Source organism: Apus apus, chromosome 13 (genome assembly GCF_020740795.1).
Source record: "Apus apus isolate bApuApu2 chromosome 13, bApuApu2.pri.cur, whole genome shotgun sequence".
NCBI classification, from domain to species: Eukaryota; Metazoa; Chordata; class Aves; order Apodiformes; family Apodidae; genus Apus; species Apus apus.
In genome coordinates this window covers 1,037,538-1,054,886 of record NC_067294.1, presented here as the reverse complement: position 1 = coordinate 1,054,886, position 17,349 = coordinate 1,037,538, and the positions used below count along the sequence as shown (strand labels likewise).

The 17,349-nt window shown below is 50.3% G+C and overlaps 1 protein-coding gene across 6 annotated transcripts in view; it reads left to right on the top strand.

Annotated features, from left to right (window-relative positions):
* Positions 1-17,349, top strand: part of ARHGAP26 (Rho GTPase activating protein 26) — a 126,725-nt gene that overhangs the window by 36,620 nt on the left and 72,756 nt on the right. For all 6 annotated transcript variants that reach the window (XM_051631055.1, XM_051631053.1, XM_051631052.1 and 3 more), the window contains exon 11: positions 635-713. In XM_051631055.1, coding sequence (XP_051487015.1) covers positions 635-713 — 79 coding nt within the window. The remainder of the gene's footprint in view (positions 1-634; positions 714-17,349) is intronic.

Below are 17,349 nucleotides of genomic sequence, written 5' to 3'. Positions count from 1 at the left end.
AACCACACCTGAAGCTGTGCAAATACTCCTCACTGTGTTAAATCCATTGTGACCTTGGTGGTCATACTAGATAATTAAGTTTTAACTCCTTGTCAGGAAAGGGCAGTCCAGGAGTGGACTTGGAGTCCTCTTGCGAGTGGTGGAGGTGGCATTGGCCCCAGCTTGAGGGCAGGACTGGTGTTGTCCCCTGGCTCCCTATGCTTTGTTTGCAGGTACTTAGGCCTGGTCTTTCCCCTTCTCATTAAAATAAGGAAACACTAAGAGAATTGGGGTGCTGGGATGTGGGGGTCTCCTGCTTGCTTTGGTTGTCTCCTCCTGCCCTTGCCTGGACGTGCTTAGCTGAAGTGCAGATGAGCTGTTTGGCTAAAAGCCAGGTGAAGAATTTGGCATCCAGCTCTCTAAAAACACTCAAAACATTGAAAATGTGTGTCAGTGCTGGGAGATACCCACTGCTCAACTGCTGGTCCTGGTTAGGACCTGCAGGGATATCCCTGGAGAGGTCAGGCTGGGCTGAGCCCCTTGGATGGGGAGGAGGTTGTTCTCTTCCTCTCTCCCTGCCTCACAGGACATTTAACTTGGTCACCTTTGTTTTCCATCCTGTGGTTTATTGACAGTGTTGCCTTTGTCTCGGCAGGCCTGGTGTGATCACCATGCAGGCGCTCTCGGAGGAGGACCGGAGGCTGTGGATGGAGGCGATGGACGGCCGGGAGCCGGTGAGCAGGAATGTTAGCGCGGAAGCGTCGGGGAAGATGGTGGAGAGCTTCTCATAGCCTGGGGCAGAGGGTTTGCTGCGAAGCAGGCTGTCACCAGCCCCTGCCAGAGCTGTATCCGTGGGGCAGCTCGTGCCTCCTGCCAAGAGAATAGTTTAATCCCGTGGTTAAATATTTGAGGTTACACTGTATCTCCTGCGCTTGGATTGCTCGAAGGTGCGGTGGAAAGGAGGGAGGGCAGGCTTGGCCAGCACAAACATGCTGCTGTGCTGGGCTCGGAGGAAAACACGGCAGAGAGAGCGGTGGAAGAAAAGACGGTGTAGATTTCCAGGGCTTTTTGAATCCTGCGACTCATCTGGCAACCATTTGTGGGTCTGGTAGAGATCTGCAGCTGTAGTGTGAGCGGAGGAGGGGAGCCCAGCTCCCCGTGCTCCGTGATGGCCTCCTCGCTGCTGTGTTTCCTCCTGCCATGCCAAAGGCTTCCCCACCTCTGGAAAGGATTATGGAGGTTTTCAGAAGACTCAGTCATTGTTTTTTAATTTTTCAGCCTGTACACAAGCTTTCCTGCCAGGCTGGAGGAGGGTTGGCTGGTTCTGAGGGGTTCCCTCGGAGCAGGGCTGCCGTGGTGCGTGCCGGGGCCGCGGGCCTGCCCGGTTTCGGTGTGGCCACGGTCCAGCGGCGGGTGGCAACCGCGGCAGCGCCGAGCAGCCCTGCACGCACAGCGGGACCGGGCTGGGGCCTCTCTGCCTCAGCATGGCCAAAAGGATATGAAAAGGAACTCTGCGGGTAGCTGGAGCAGCCAGGGCTGTTACAGGAGAGCCTGTCAGTTTTTGGAGGAGGTGTCTGTGCTTCTGGGGTTCGGTCAGGCATGGGCAGTTAGAGGAGAGTCTATGTGGGGAGCAGGGTGTCCTGGCCCAGCACAGCCCCGCTGCCACACACTGGTACTGATTTGAGCAAATCCTTCACCCCAAATCGGTGAAGAGGTCCTTGTTTGTCAGAAAAAATGTTCCTTAACGCCAGGGGAGATGTGGATACAGCCAGGCTGTTCAACGGGTGCTGGAGAGCACATGCAGGGCTTCATCAAGCAACTTACTTTTGAAATGTGCGGTGGTTTGGAGCTCAGGAAAGGTGGGAGTGTGTAAGGGTGCTCCTGTGTATTTCGGGCAAGGATTTCATTCTGGATTACTGCCAGGTCTCAGCCTGGAATTGTCGATCCATTGGGTAATTCAGGTAGGATGGGACCACGGGAGGTTTCTAGTCCAGCCTCCTGCTCAGAGCAGATTGCTCAGGGTGTCAGGTCTGAGAGCATCTGAGGGAGGAGACTGCCCAGCCTCCCTGGGCTCCAGCTCTGCTGCTGCACCCTCCCCCTGATACCCACTCTACACCTCTCCTCTTTCAATTTACACCTGCTGTCTCTTGTCCTCCTGCCACGCAGCGCTGTGAGGAGCCTGGCTCTGTCTTTCCAATGTCTTCCTTGGAGGAAGGGTGCTGTCAGGTCCCCACAGAGCTTTTCCTTCTCCAAGCTGAAGAAATGCTGCTCCCTAACAGGGCATGTGCTGTGCAGCTTGGACCTGCCTCTGATGGTGATCACAGCTCTCTGTCGTGTTGGTTTCTTCCCTGCAGCAAAATTGTGCTTCTGTGACAGAAATGCTCAGCTGCACCTCAGATGCACCACTTCCAAGCACAGGCAGTGTGGGAGGTGCAGAGACAGAGGCAAAAAAAGAGCTGAATGTGTGTTGTGTGTGCAGGACAGTCTCTGCTCCCTTTTCTATCCTGTGTTGAAAAGGGGTCCTTCTGTGGGAGAGTCAGCCTGCTCCTCCACCTTGGCTCTAGACCCCATGGCCCTGCCCTGGGCCAGTTGCAGTGGTCAGACACTCAGGTCCAAGGTGTACTGACCTCTCCAACTCTAGCGTATGCAGGCTCTCTTCTTCCCTCCTAAATTAGCCTCGGCTCCGGTTCTGTGGTGGCACTGGGAGACAGGATAATATTTTAACTTCTTGAGGAACAAAATGTGCATTCTTGCTGCTAGTCCAACTCAAGCCTTGCCCTCCTTCAGCCTGCTCACCTGCTTCCCATGGCTTCACCTCCCCTGGGAGCTGCTGTTGCAAAGATGTGAAACCCAGTCACCTGCAACGGATGTCATTGTCAACAACATTACAGTTGTCCAGTTGCATTTTGACCTGCTGGTGTTACCAGGACTTGGCAGAGCCAGTCTGGTAGGATGGGGTTGCAGAAGTGCAGCCGGAGATGTTGCGTGTTTGTGGAGTGCTATACATGTGAAAGGGCTGTGAAGTAACCACTGCAGGACTGCCTGGATTATCCTGTTTCAGAATCTGGTTCTGTGAACTTCAAAACCACACAGGTCTTCGTGCTGCCACCTGCATATTTCTGTTCTTTCCTATCATGCCCATCAGCTCAGGTACTTGCTCGTCCAGCACGTCAGGGATTGTTGCTGCGCATTAATGCAACACCTCATGGTACTTAAATGCTAGTGGTGTTTAAACCTGGTCTTCCAGGTGTGGTGTGGGAGCCATGGGAATGAAGCTTGTGTGGAAATGGATCCAAGAGGCATTTTACTGATGAAGATGGTGTGTGTTGACAGACAAGGTAGCTCCTTGTCCTCAGTTATCCTCCTTGATCCATTAGAGGAGTTGTTGCTCTGTTCTGTTTGGGTTCTTATCTTGCAACACCAGGGTGTGGGATGTTACCTACTCTGCAGAGATTTCCTTGAGCAAGAGACAAAGATTTAACCTTTGGACTCCTAGAAACATCCATTCTAGGCTTTGACTATATTTTTGTAAGCAAAAAACCCCTACTGGAAAGAATGTCTGGTTTTCCTTTGGTTTGGGTATTGACTGTGGGAAAGATTGGCACAGCGAGGACAGTAATTCCATGTGCAGATTCAGGCTGTGGCAAGATTAAAGTGGACTGGAGTTTGTTTGTTAACTATAAATAAAAAACTAAAACTAAATGTTGTATTACATTTTAGTAAAATCTAAACATAGAATGTGGGCTGCGTTTGTCACGACTTGAAAAGATGTATTATATATCTCTCAGTCAAAGCAGTCTCCAGATAGCTATCATCAATCTGTTCACTCTTACCACTTGTTATTAATTTGGCTAAAACCCTGGTGCTGACTTGGGGTTTTCTTTTATGTTGCAGAGGCTGGAAATAAGAGAAAATGAGAACTCGGTAACAGAGCAGCTGCATTGGTGTTTGTCAGGATAACCAGGATAAGTTTCCTATGGGTTTTCTCCTCTGGTGATGCAGTTTGCAGATGTATATTGTGGAGGCCAGAGTGATTCTGAAATGTGGTTGGAGCCTTGAGTGAAGGGTAGAAGCTGTGTTGGCTCATCGCGGTGGCTGTGGTAGGTGCGGGATTAGGAGAGGCACAAATTAGGCTGTTTGCTTTGTGGCAAAGACCTGAACTTGATAAGCATTTTAGGAAGGTTGTGGCTTCTCTTGCCAAGTCTGCAGTGAGCGTGGCAGCCCAGAGAGAGACGTCGGTGTCAGCGGTTCCTGCAGTTGCCTTCCCAGCAGGTCGGTGATGTTAGAATTTATTCTCACATCAGTGAGGGCAGAGGTTGGGGTGCTGGGTTTGAGCTGTTTGGGACGTGAAAACGTTTCTCTAGGAAAGTGAGCCTTGCAAGGTAAGGGTATGTAGAAGGTTAAAGTTACTAAGTATGTTAGATCACAACCCTGTTGAGCTGCATTAATCTCTTCTCCATTACCAACCAAAGTTATGGAGAAGTTAGTGTTAAATGGCAAATGCAACAGGCCTGATCCTGTCAGAGGAAGTAAGACATGGAAGGGGTCTGAGCGGTGCTGTTCAGGCCCTCGCTTCGTGTTGCCCTTTGCTCGATTTGTTTTGTGGTTGTTTTTGGGTTTTTTTTGTTCTGTACAGTAGTACAAGTCTACAAAAATGCAGCCAGCATTTCGTGTTGGGGTTGGTTTTGTTAGTGCTGCACAGCTGAGTGCACGACGGGCTGGGGACGAGCAGGGGAGAGAGGGAGGGCCCTGGAATGGTCCAGCAGTGCTTTCTCCTTTCCTTCTCTGCTCCCCTTCAGTCCCCTGTGTGCTCAGGAAGGTTCCAGGCTGGTTGCTGAAAGGAAAGGCAGCACTGCAGAGGAGGGTGGGTTTTGTCCTGAGACCTCCCCAGGGGTCAGACCTGTTGCACTGGAAGGGCCCTGTTCCTCTTGGCAGCCACATGACTTAGTGTTTGGGTGATGAAGCTCCATCCCCCAGAAAGCATATAAGGTTTCTGCACCCATTCTGGAAGGCAATTTCAGGATCTCACTGCTCTGACGTCTAAAAACCTCTCCAGGGCTTTCCAGCCACCCAGGTTTAGTTGTGCCAATTGGTGTCTACTCCACTGTGTGGGGATGCTGGGCTGCCCAGCCATCAAGCTGTGTGGAGCTGAGGGCCATGGAGGACTTTTAAGTGGTAGCTGTGGTGTCTGGGTTTTGTGCTGGTCGCTGAGATGTCGTGGTCATGTTCCCAACAAGGGGCTGGGCCTGGCTGGAAATGCAATGCTCGTTGTCAGTGCTGGGAACTTGTGAAGTTCAGAAATAGTTATAGCTGAATTAATGGATGCCCAGAGGGCAAGATCCACAAAGTCTCATAAATGATTTTTGAAATTTTATGGAGACACTTAAACTCTCTTTGGCCTTCCTGAAGGTCTGCAGGCACCGGCAGCCCTTTATGGGCAGCATTCTTCTGGCTAGATGTGCCGCTCCTTTGCGTGGGCAAGGAGCACCCTGTGCCCGCTCCTGGCTGCCCCTTCAGCAGCCTCCTTTACCATCTTGTCCTCAATTTCTCTTCCTCTGTCTGAGCCCAAACCAAACTCTTCCATAGCCTTCAGTCAAGACCTGGCTCCCACCTGCAGCTGTGGGTCATGGCTTGGGGTTTATGGTGTTTATTAGCCTAATGAAATTAGGTGCCAGGCGAGGCCAGCGTGTCTGAGAGCAGTGAAGGTTCACAAGCACCCAGAGCCTTTCCTGCGCAGCAGGGCTCAGTGCTGCCCGGTTCTGCAGGGTGCTGAGGGCTCTTGCTTGCAGCCAGCAGGGGCTCAGGGTGATCAGATGCAGCACAGTGGGTATGAAGGACTCGACTCCCTTTCTGCAGCTGCCTCCAGGCCATGACTCAGCTCTGCAGAGCCCAGCTCCTCCTCGGCTCCACAGCCATGAGGGACACCCTGACCTTTGCCAGGGCGGTGGTGGCCACCCTGGCACTGGGTGACAGAGTCGTGTTGCATCTTGGATGTTTGGTGTCTCGTCATGCTTGTCCTCCCGCACTGTGAGCAAGTGGGCCACACAAAATGGAGCAGGGGGGCCTGTGGGGAGGCCATACAGCCACTCTCCACTAGATGGCAAGCTGAGACCAGCCCGCTCATTGCACTTGTGTCCCCAGGGGCTCTGCGGGGGGTTGGGGCTGTGGGTTTAGGGGACTCCTGTGCCCCCCGAGCTGGGCTGCCCCTGCCTGCCGCCCAGCTCCTGTGCTTGGCCAGGGCTGTCGTGCTGCTCAGGGTGAGGAAAGCCCTTTCTTCCCAGTTCTGTCCCCAAAAGCAGGCACAGCCCCAAAATAGAGCTGCTTCCCTCTTCTTTTCCTCTCTGCCTTCTCCTGCTGCTCCAAAACCAGCAACTTTGGGGATTTACTCATGGTAAACTGAGGGGAGGTGAGTGCAGACCTTCAAAACTTGTCAAGTGTTCGGCTTCTCCTCCCTCCTCAGTCATGGGGGTCCTTCCCTGCTCCCTCTAGGCCTGCTGTGGGGCAGGGCATTTTCATGGTGACCACTGCCACCATCTTGTGTCACTCTGGTTTGGGGCTGGGGTGTCCTGGGGGCCCTGTTGCGGTGGGACCTTTATCCTCTCCAGAGCCAGCCCATGGTGCTGGCTGGTTTGGTTTGGTGAAAGGAACAGAAGTCAGCAGCTGGTCAGCAGCTCTCCACCCCTGCACCAGCCTTTCAGCTGTGGGGCCGGAGCCTTCTCCAGGGCATTTCCCCCTCAGGGTCTCCAGGGTTTCCTCTGCGTGGCCTTAAACTGGAAGGGGGTAAATTTAGGCTAGGTGTTAGGAAGAAATTCTTCACCATGAGGGTGGTGAACACTGGCCCAAGTTGCCCAGAAAAGTTGTGGCTGCCCCATCCCTGGAATTGTCCAAAGCCAGGATGGGGCTTGGAGCAGCCTGGGCTGGTGGGAGGTGTCCCTGCCCATGCAGGGGGGTTGGGACTGGATGGTCTTTAAGGTCCCTTCCAACCCAAACCAGTCTGTGTTTCTGTGGGTGGCACGGTGTGGGTTCAGTGGCCTGTTGGCAGCTCTGGCTGTTCCCCCCCTGAGGCTGGTGGTGGTGGTATGATGGCCGGGACACACCTCTGAAGCTCCCAGCACCAGTCCCATCCCCTCAGCCACGCTCCCTGCCAGCTGCTCGGCGGCGCTGGGGCTCGCTCGGCATTGCTGCTCTGGAAAGGTCGTGTTGTGTTTTTGTAGCAAACCCCAGCCTGACAACAAAGCCCAGCCTCGCATTCCTGTCCAACACTCAGCACCCTCCCCTCCCGCCTCCTCCTCGGATATTGCTTCTGGGAATTCTTTCTGAAATTGTTTTTCGTTTTCCTTGTCTAATTATGCAAAATGGTGAGAGATTAATTTCCCAGTGGAAATGATGTCTTTTGAACTCAATCCAGTGCTTTCAACCTCGGCATTCCTGTCATTTTGGCTCATTCAAAAAACAGATTAACTTGAAGGACTTCAGTCCCCCAACACCCGTGCTGCCACGGGGGGACGGGTGGGCACCAACCCCACCTTCCCAGCCCTCTCGTGTGGCGCCAGGACTCGCTGGAAGCTGCTTTATCATTTTAATTTGTTTCATCTCCAACTCCTCGGAGGTCGCTTTCTTCTTCTCTATTGGTTTTGATGCTGCACTCATTACCTCTGTAGCTAAGTGTTTCCAGTGGAGCTTGAAAACCTTCTTTGATGGGGACAGGGACCAGTGATTTGTGGCTGGGATGCAGCATTCACAGCTGCTGCCACGCCCGCGGGGGGAGCCGGGCACCAAGCTCTCCTGTCACAGATAGTGTCAGCAGGGCTCTTCTCTGGGGGCACTGGCTGGAAATGGGTAGTCACTGAGAAAAGTGAATTATTAGAGACGGTAGGAAAATCTTCACCCAGAACATCTTTGACAACAGATGGTGGTGATCTTTGGTGGTTTTGTCTTTGCGTGGGAGAGCCTGTGGGCATGATGGCGGAGCCATCATCGCCTTTCTCTTCTGGTGCTCTCAGGGTTTTGGTCCATATCTGTCTCTTTAGTTTGTTTCCTCACAGCCATTTCCGTGCTGATGATTTTACCCCCTCAGTCCCACAGACGTGTTTCTGTGGGCTTTCCAGAGAAAGGAGGTTATTTTGTGTATGCTTTATCTTGAAGTTTTCCGTGGCCTTCATCCTGTCGGCGCTTGTTTGCTTATGGCAGATTCTCTTTCTGTTCTGTTTTCTGTGACCTGCCTCATTCCAGTTACTGCTTCTCCATCTCCCCACCTCTCTGTCTTTGCTGAACAGAACGTTTTTTTCCCCTGCTCTGCCCCCTCTCAGTCTCTACATTTCTATTGTTTGCCTTTTCTCTTCGCCTCTAATCTGCTTCCCGACCCAGACAACCCAGTGAACTTTCCCTGAACCGGAGCTGCTGTCTGGCCTGTGCTCTCGCTGCCTCCTCGAGCAGCACCTCAGGCTGGGGCAGGTACCTACCTCCTCAGGGGCAGCTGCCCTCACTGCCAGCTTCGTGCCAAAGCCTGCCCCAGTGGAGCTCCTGCTTGGCTTTTTTGCATCCCACAGTTGAAAGTTTTTTGCCTAAAAAAGTTATTTGTTCCTTTTGGGGACAAGATGGTAGAAGAGGCTCCTTGGAGAATCAGCCTGAACTTGCAGACTGAATGATAATTTGTCCGTGTTAGTTTCTGTATCACATGCTCTTACCACTGTTCCCTTCTTCTCCCTCTCCTGCTTTGTAACCTGTTTTAAGCCTATAATAGCAGTAACTTTACATTGAGTTTATAAGCTTGTATTTTATTTCTAAAGAACTTAAGCCAGTGAGGTCCTAAGCCTTGACTTCAGGCGTTTCTTTTCAGTTCCAGCAAGTGCTGCTTCAGTGGCTGGTAGCTTACCCAGCCAGAATTACTGCTGCAAGCTATGACAGCTTTCCTCCTTTGCTGAAGAAGCTTGTTTGGGTCCTAAAGAAAAAAAGTACTGCAAGAAACACTAGATCATCTTAAAAAGAAAGAAGAGCCCTCTGGACTGCTTTTACACACCTAAAAGTGGGAAGTTGGTGACCTCTTCTCTTTTTTTTTGAGCTCTGTTTTTGGGGGTGTCCAGGAGCAGAGCAGTGGCTCTTGTCTCTGGTTTTCATCTCCTGTGCATGAAGCCTTGGTGTTGCTTTAATGCATCCTTTGCTGTAGCCAGCTCTGCCAGGCACTCCTTGTGCTCTGTGCTCTGAAAGCTGGGTTGTACTTGGAGACTAGGATGGTTGGTCCTAGGACATGAGTTGGGTTTCACTCTCCCTTTGAAAGATGTTGGTTCTGCTGTGAGTGTGGTGGTGAGAGGTAATTTGAGTTACAGAGTCTCTGGGGAAAGGTGGTTAATGGAACTGGAATTGCAGCGTGCTGGCGATGAGTGCGGTGTGTGTGAACAGGATAGATGGGCTGACGTGCAGCAACTTGTCTGTGAGCCTGTGCCTGGACAGGAGAGCCAGCTTAGGGAAAGGTTGCAGTGGTTGCACCAAGTGATGTTGTTACAATGCTCTGGTGTGAGCCCAGCTGCCTGCCCTCTGGCTGTATCTGTTCAGCTGTGGGCAGGCACAGCACTCGCTTGGAATGAAGGACCAAGGCGATGTGTTCACTTTCCCTTTCTCTTCTCTTGCATCACCTCTGCTTAGAATTATTTGGGCAGGCAAATTCCAGAAACATGGCAATAGCTCCATGTTAGTAGAACAAACTTTTTTGCTGATTTGAGGAGACTATTAGAGTAATTTTTTTTACTCTAATTAAAAAATAAAGTGGTTCATTGTACCATCTGTTGCACAACTGGCCTCTTCCTTTTGTTTCCTCTTTTATTGGTCCTTGCATTTAATTTTGCACAGTGATTTACTCTCCTGCTATGGTCCTACCACAGTCCCTGACCCAGCCTTTTTCCTGCCCTTTCTCTGAGAAGCTCCCTGTGTAGCTGTCTGGGGCTCCCAGAGGCGTCCCTGGTGTGGAGGGCAGGGTTGGTGAGGGTGGCATCATGGTCTCCCTTCTGATGACCTTCCCAGAGGCTGGGGGTCCCTGTGTTGCTGGTACCCTTGGCCCAATGGCCAACCCCGCGTGTCCCTCACCAGTGACTCCTGCAAACCAGGGATTAAAAGTGATCTCACCTCAAAGATGTTACAGTCTTGGCATTAAACCACCAGCCATTGTTCAGAACAAGTGGGCAGTGTAAAACCTCTTTTCACAAAGGAGGAACACCAAGCATGTCTGTGTTAGTTATTTTAAAAATAAAGATGACACTGTCATTCAGAATTAGGTTGGTTTTGATGTGTTCAGACTCCTTGCTTGTCAGCAGATGTTGAAAGGAGGAAGGGCGTGTGTGCTTGTGGGAGAGAGGGAGAGCGCGGAGCTGGCTGGACGCCAGCGCAGATAGCTGGCGGAGGAGGATGTGCAAGTTGTTGCTCAAGCATCCTAGAAAACTTAGGGGAAGCTGCTGAACTAGTAAAAGTTTTAATCAGTTGCTTGAGTGGTCTCAATGTCTCTGATCGGCTGGATTTGCTTAAAAGTGCTGTTTTGTGAAGCTTTAAGTAATTTAGTTATTTCAAAAATGTATTTGTCTAAACCAGCTGACCTTTAGTAGCATTGTTCTAGATGCTGCTGTGTAGCTCACATGCTTGTTCCCTGTTGCTTCTGCCTACCCCCTGGATTTTTCCCCCAAAGTGTCTGCTTAATTTCCATTTAACACTGAGATGTGGTGGGTTGACCAGGTAATTTTCTCCTTGGGTGCTGAAGGGGTTGGGCTGGGTGAGTGCACTGAGCACAGCAGCCAGACGACTCTGGAGGCTCTTGGGAATGCCTGCACTTGTAATGAACGTGGGCTTGTTTTTAAGTAGAACCATGTTTTAGTGCAGCTTGGAGCGATGAAGAGCAAGACCCAAGTAGAGGATTCAAGCCTCCAGATGCTTCACTTTTGATAGGATTTTTTTTCTTTTAATCAGGCTCAGGCATCAGTGTGAGTTCTGAGCTGAAATTTATGTTGGAAGGAAGGAAGGGAAGAGGGAAGAGAGGCAGGGGGTGGCTCTGACTGCAGTGCATTAGTTCAGCACTGAACAGTAGGTTGGGAGGGAAGGAAGGAAGGAGACAAACTGCCAGGGACCCTGGGCCACCCTCTTCCAAATGAACAGCCCTCATTTTAATGACATAACCCAGCATTTCGCAGCGGGTTTCTGCTGCCCTGCCAAGTCTTTCACTTGGGAAGCAGGCGTATTTTTTCCTTCTCTCCCCCTGCAAGCGAGGTTTGCAGGGATGTGGGCTGGGAAAGATCTTACTCCTATCTGTATCATTCTGGCTCAGAGAGCAAGGAAGGTTATTTCTAGCCACAACACAGTGTAGTCTAGCTCTGAAAATCTTGCTTTTAGTATGAAAACCTGGCTCTCGGACAAAAATAGAACAAGGTTGATAAGGCAGAGCCAGAAACAAGGGCTGATTTCATCAAGGTTGCCAGGTGTCCTGCTTTTAACAAGGAAATATGCTTTTTTGTACATGAGCCTTCTTGCTCTGTGCTTTGCTGGCATCCTGCTCCTGGGCTGTGTCCCAGCATAGCAGTTCTGCAGCAGGGAGCCAAGCTTACCAGGGCATCAGGTGCAGAAGATCCTGCCTGGCATGGTATGGATCTGTGCCCATCTTCTTTCTTTTTCTTCCTTCTTTCCTGTTCCACCCTTCCCTAGTACTGCTGGGGGCACGGTATGCAGTGCCCACCCCACCTCAGGACAGGGCACCCCCAGGAGCCCAAGGCTTTGGGCATTCTCTGCACCCCGTGGGAGATGGTTCCCTGCAGAGGTGGGGCTGCGCGGAGGGCTGGGAGGCGCAGCCAGGAGGGCAGTCCCTGCCCCTCTGGGGAGCAGTGGTGGTGATGCACCTCACCATGTGCAGCTCCAGGCCTCAGCAGGCAGGTTTGGGTAGGACAGTGGGGGGTGGAGAGGTGCCCTCTCAGTCTCCAAGGGCTGGAGCTCTCTCCAGGTGTGCTTCTGTGCACCCTTGGATCCCTGTCTGGGCAGCAGCGGGAGCAGGGAGCCTCCCCACCTCCCCATCCTCAGCTGTTCATTCTCCATTCCTCTGGTGCTGGACCAAACGTTCCTGTGCCCACGCTGTGAACGTGATCTGGTTGCAGATTGTCAAGTAATATTACTAGTGACTGGCTTGCTAGCTGGATTTTCAGCTGGTTCAGGCTCGCTGTGCAGGTGCTGGTCTTTGCCAGCAGCAGTGGGAGAGCTGCGAGTGCGCCGAGGCCGGGATGGTTCCCTTCAGCTGCGGGATGCTGTTAGATAAAGTGAAGCCAGCTGTGAAGCCACAGGGCCATGCAGCTGAGCAGGAGGGGCACCAGACACGAGGACACAGGACACTGGGTGTGCGTGGTGGCCTTTGGACCTGGCACTGCCCCTACCTGCCTGTGCAGGGCACGTGGGCCAGCGCGGCAGGAGCATCGCTGTGTTGGCAAGAGCAGCCAAATGATGCACAGAGTGACCCTGGCAAGGGAAGCACTGAAACACTCACCTGGGGAGGGTCAGGGTTTCAGAGCAACTTCTGGGGCTCCCTCGGGTAAGCTGCTGTCTGTCTACGGGGCATCCCCTTCTTCCCTCTTCCCTCCTGTGGTGTGGGAAAGCAGAGCAGAGGAGCCAGCTCCTCCAAAGTCACCGCCAAGGGAAAGGTGCCCCTGGCCTGGGTGAGGTGGGCAGCACTGCAGGCTGCCTGTCTTCATGAGGGCCAGTTTTGGCAGCAACGAGGGAAAGGCAGACATGCAGTAATAGCCACATGAAAAGTGAGCACTGAGGTGCCTGGCCATAAAAAAATGTATAACCCACAGAGTGGCCTTTCTCAGAAGTCCCTGGAGGTGCTTGCATCTGATACCTATTTTTAATATTTTTTTTTTCTCTCAAATTGCTGTGAAAATAATGGATTATTTGGTTGTAAAACGAGTAGAAACAAAACAATGCCTCTTTATCTTTAAAATAGTATGTGCTCTCTTGAAATCACTTTGAGTGATCTCCATGCAAAACCTGTTTGTTGTCATGTACAGCCCTTCACTACAGTTCACCAGAGGGGATTTTGGTGTGCTGCCAAAACTTCAAGTCAATGCAGGGGTCTCTGACATTCTCCTAAAAGCACCTGAGCAGTGTACAACATCGTCCTGAATTGAATTTTGTCCAGGCATTGCAGGATAATTTTCATAAACCTTTTCCTTAATGGTTTCTGCTTTTCAGGCTTCCAACTCCTTGTGTAGGATTGGAAACAAATTCTCCAAGACTGATCTTGATGCGTTTCAGTTTCAGTTGTGCTCTGAAGGGGACAAGGACTTTAGGATCTGGACTGGTGGGATCAGGTGCATCATTGGTGTCCAAGTGAGAAAGTCATCAAGAGAAAGACTTGTTCCAAGTGGATTTTCTGTTGTCCCTCTCATGTGGGGCAGTGGAAGAGGTAGGAGGAGGAAGGTTTAAGAGTCCCACCATGCAGTTCTTGCTGCTGGGCTGAGGAGCCCTCATCCAGCAGCTGCTTTGCACTGTTTGGGTGCTGCAGCCACCCCCCTCCTAGCACCATCAGAGTCAGTCTGAGGGCTGGACTTCAGTCCGCATGCTGGTTTTCACCCAATATTCCCTTTTCCTTTATAAAAAGGTTGCAAAACACCCATGTAAAATGTCGATGCTCCTCATGCCTGTGTCTTCACAACCTGTCCTTGGGTGGCTGGCAGGCAAGCCATTGGACTACCAATTCTGAGGGAACAGAATTATTTCTATTTATATTCTTTTGGCTTGTGCATCTTCGGAGCTGAAAGCTGAAAAACCCGTTCGTGGTTGTTTTGAGGATTTCTGAATATGAATCAGAAGGAAATTGCATAACACTGCAGCATTTCCTCCCATTGCTCAGGGCTCTGCAAACACTCTGCTCCTCCAGGGAGACCAAGGGAATCTGGCAGGACTGGCCCATTTTGACAGTGGTTGAGTCAAAATGGAAAGTCTGGGTTGAAGGGCAGGTCCCAGCACTTGGGAAAGGAGCCTAAGGTGGAATCTTCCATGGACTGGGGGGTTGAAATGGTGAGTTCCTTCTGCAGTGGGCATCCCTCTGTGCTGCAAAACAGGGCTGCTGGCCCTGCCCTTGGTTAAGGCTTCCTATGAATCCCTGCCACTTCTGAGAAGCCAGACAGTTCTTTCCTCTAAGTTTTTAGCTATATGGGCAGGATTTTGTGCTGATGATGGAACCTGGAAGATTTTGGGAACCCTGCTGAGCGCTGTGTGACCTCCAAGGGACACAGCTCAGTTTGGGCTGTTTTGAATTTTGGATCAAAACCTGCTTTCTCTATGAAATGTTGTGTGTTCACACAAAGCCTGTGTGTGAAATTGCCTCATGAAAGCACCATTAATTTATTGTAAAGGTTAATAGACATCATGGGCAGCCAGTGTGAACCCTGAAAGGAGGAAATAAACATAAAATTACTCAAGATCAGCTTTTCTTAGCTCCCCTTCCAAATCCCAGCTACCTCCTTTTCTGTTTCTTTTCCCACAATCCAATTCCATCCCAAACAACCCACGTACCTGTTTGCTCCTTGCGTGCTGGAGTGTGACAGTTATTTAGGATCAGGTTGAAAAAGTGGTGGATTGGTTTCTTCTTGGTGTGTCTGTGTGCCAGGAGAAGATGGCATGGGGCTGTGAATGGTGGTTGTAGAAGTATTTTAAGCTACAGATGGTGGCTATGGGAGGATTTTTTATTATGAAAATCCACAGCTTGGTGTCATTTCCTGGGCTGTCTGCTCTAGCCAGCACACCTTTGAACATTGTAGGCCTCTTCATCATCTTGATAAAGCTGCTTCCTCTGCAAAACACAGTGTGGATTTGGTGAAATGTTGCACCAGAAAATATTAACTTGTTTGATAAATTATCTTAGATATTGAGTTAATAACTGAGCATAGTGGCATAGTGCAAGTGTTCTGGGGAGTATTTTAACTTTGCAGGAAAAATGCAGAATAATAATAAATTGCAATTTCTGTTGTGCTTTTATAAAATTTGTTTCTGGATCACTTACAGATGAATCTCAGAATTTTTCAATAATAGGTTGTAAAGGCCTTGTTTTAGCCTCAAATAGCAGTGATTCTGCAGAAATTGAGTGCCAATAGCTTCCACTGGAAAAGGTTTGATCTGGTTTTGGCCAGGATATGTGACCATCTACTGTATGACTTTAGAAAACTAAATTCGAGGCATCAAGCTCTGCAAATTTTGTACCAGATTAATATATATATATATATATTTTTTTTTTTTTTTTTTTTCTCTACGCATCACTTCTGAAACTTCCTAGTAAAGGTATTTTGGCTCTGAAGATACAATCAAATGGGAGTAATTAGTAAGAGCAGGATGTTCAAAGAGTTGTGGTGCTGCAGAGCAGGGATTTGTCTCAAGTTAGACACTAGTCCCAGTTTTGTCAGTTTTATCTCTCAGCCTGTTCCCACACACAGCTCGTGGGTCACGGGCTCTTCACCTCTCAGACAAGGTTTCTTCTCTCAAATTTCCTACCCGTTGTTAGTGACTAATACTGAAAAATGAAAGCTTTTTTCTTCATGAGAACCTCTCCGTAGGTCTGTTTTCTCCAGAGTGTGTTGACAACAGGAAAATGGTGTGTGTGTGTATTTTAGGGTGTGTTACCATCTGGCTCTATCCTGGGCGATGTGCACATCTGCAGAACACACTCCTGTCTGAGCAGCCTCTAGCTTTATTTTTGTTGGAGATTGATGGAGACTTGGGTATAATGCATAGTAAGAACCTCTTTCAAATTCAGCCCCCTTTTGCAGGGAGGAAGGTTGGTCCATCAACTGACTGACTTGCATATGAGTCTTCATCTTAAAATGCATCCTTGTGCTTTAAGGCCTGCCTGTTTTCAAGGCTACTTTGGAAAGAGTGGAATGTTGATATCCCTAAAATCAAGCTGGGCAGGAATGACCTTTGCCATGCCAAGACCCCGAGGGGTCTCTGCAGGCCAGGCCAGCCCAGTCTGGCTGCACCAAGGGCATGGCTGTGACAGCAGGGCAGCTGGTGGCCCTTGGGGCACTGGAGGAGCTTTGCTCTTGGACTTCTTACACAGCAAACCTTTCTTCAGACTTGGAAGCTTTCTCTTATCCTAAAAGAAATCTCTCTCTTCAAAAGGCTCGAGGCAGCATAGGAAAAGGATTTATTTTAAAATGTAATGTTTTTCTTGGAAAAGGAAATGAAGTTACAGAATTGGGGCCAGGTTAGAACCCTGATACTGTAGAGTGGTGTAATGGATTAACACAGTGACAATGGATAAAAGGTTTGTCCTTCATAAGATGGATGTAGGATGACAGTATCTCCTTGTTTTATGGTTACATATCTGACCTTTGCATGAAATTTCCTTCTCAGTGTGTGCATACTTTGCAATCAATGGCATAAGCATATTGTTTCCTTGTCTGTACTTTTCCCTTTTTTAAAGAGCAGTCTCTGGTGATTAACAACCTTGCTATTGTTTCATGTAACCAAACTGGAAGACTGAACATGCAGGCAGGCACACCTCTCCCTGTAGATGATGTGCTGTGCACCATGGCTTGAACTGCATGACTGGTCCTTTGGGCCTGAGCAGCAGAGGGGACCACTGGCAGAAGGACAGCAGGTAGCAAATTGTGCCAGTGACCGTGTCAGGTGCCAGGCAAGCAGATGAAACCTGGGCAGACCCAGAAGAATTGGTAAATATTTTGGTGTCCTGAGCACAGGAGCTGCTGTGCACTCAGCAAGGACAGTGGCTGGGCTGGGGCCACAGTCCTGGGTGAAGCAGGATGCTGCTTGGGTGGCCTCTGCAGTCACAGCCTGGCTGCAACTGGAGACCGAGGCTGCAGGAGCAGAGTCACCCTCTTACTGGGTCTAGTGTTGGCTTGCATGTCTGGTGGGAGCATGGGGCTTGAGGTCTGCAGGGCTTCTGAGGAAGGGCTGCGTGTCTGCGCTTAACAGTCACCTCATGATGTGTCCCCTGGTCCTTTCTATGGGTCCTCAACACTGGTACTGCAGGTGGAGAGAAGAACTCCTTTAAGGGAAGGTTGTCTTCATGGCCAGGGCCACCAGGCAGCACCACTAGCAGGGGAACCAGCTGTTGGTTTCCTTCCCTCTTTGCACTTATTTTCTGGCTGTAAACCCTGTTCCTGGAGGAAAACTCACTTGCTCAGTACAGCTGCTTTTGCTGCTGAATCATCCCCCAGTTTCCAGATGTGGGATGATAGATTTTCTTCTGCAAACAAAAACCTGGTTTGTCTTGCATCACGTAGGTAGGTGCCTTGGGAAGTGAGAGGGAAGGTGCTCCTTGGGAATGTCCCAGGAAGAGTGGGAATTGGCTCTGAGGGACAGTCTCTACCCAAAGCCCCAGTTCTGAGC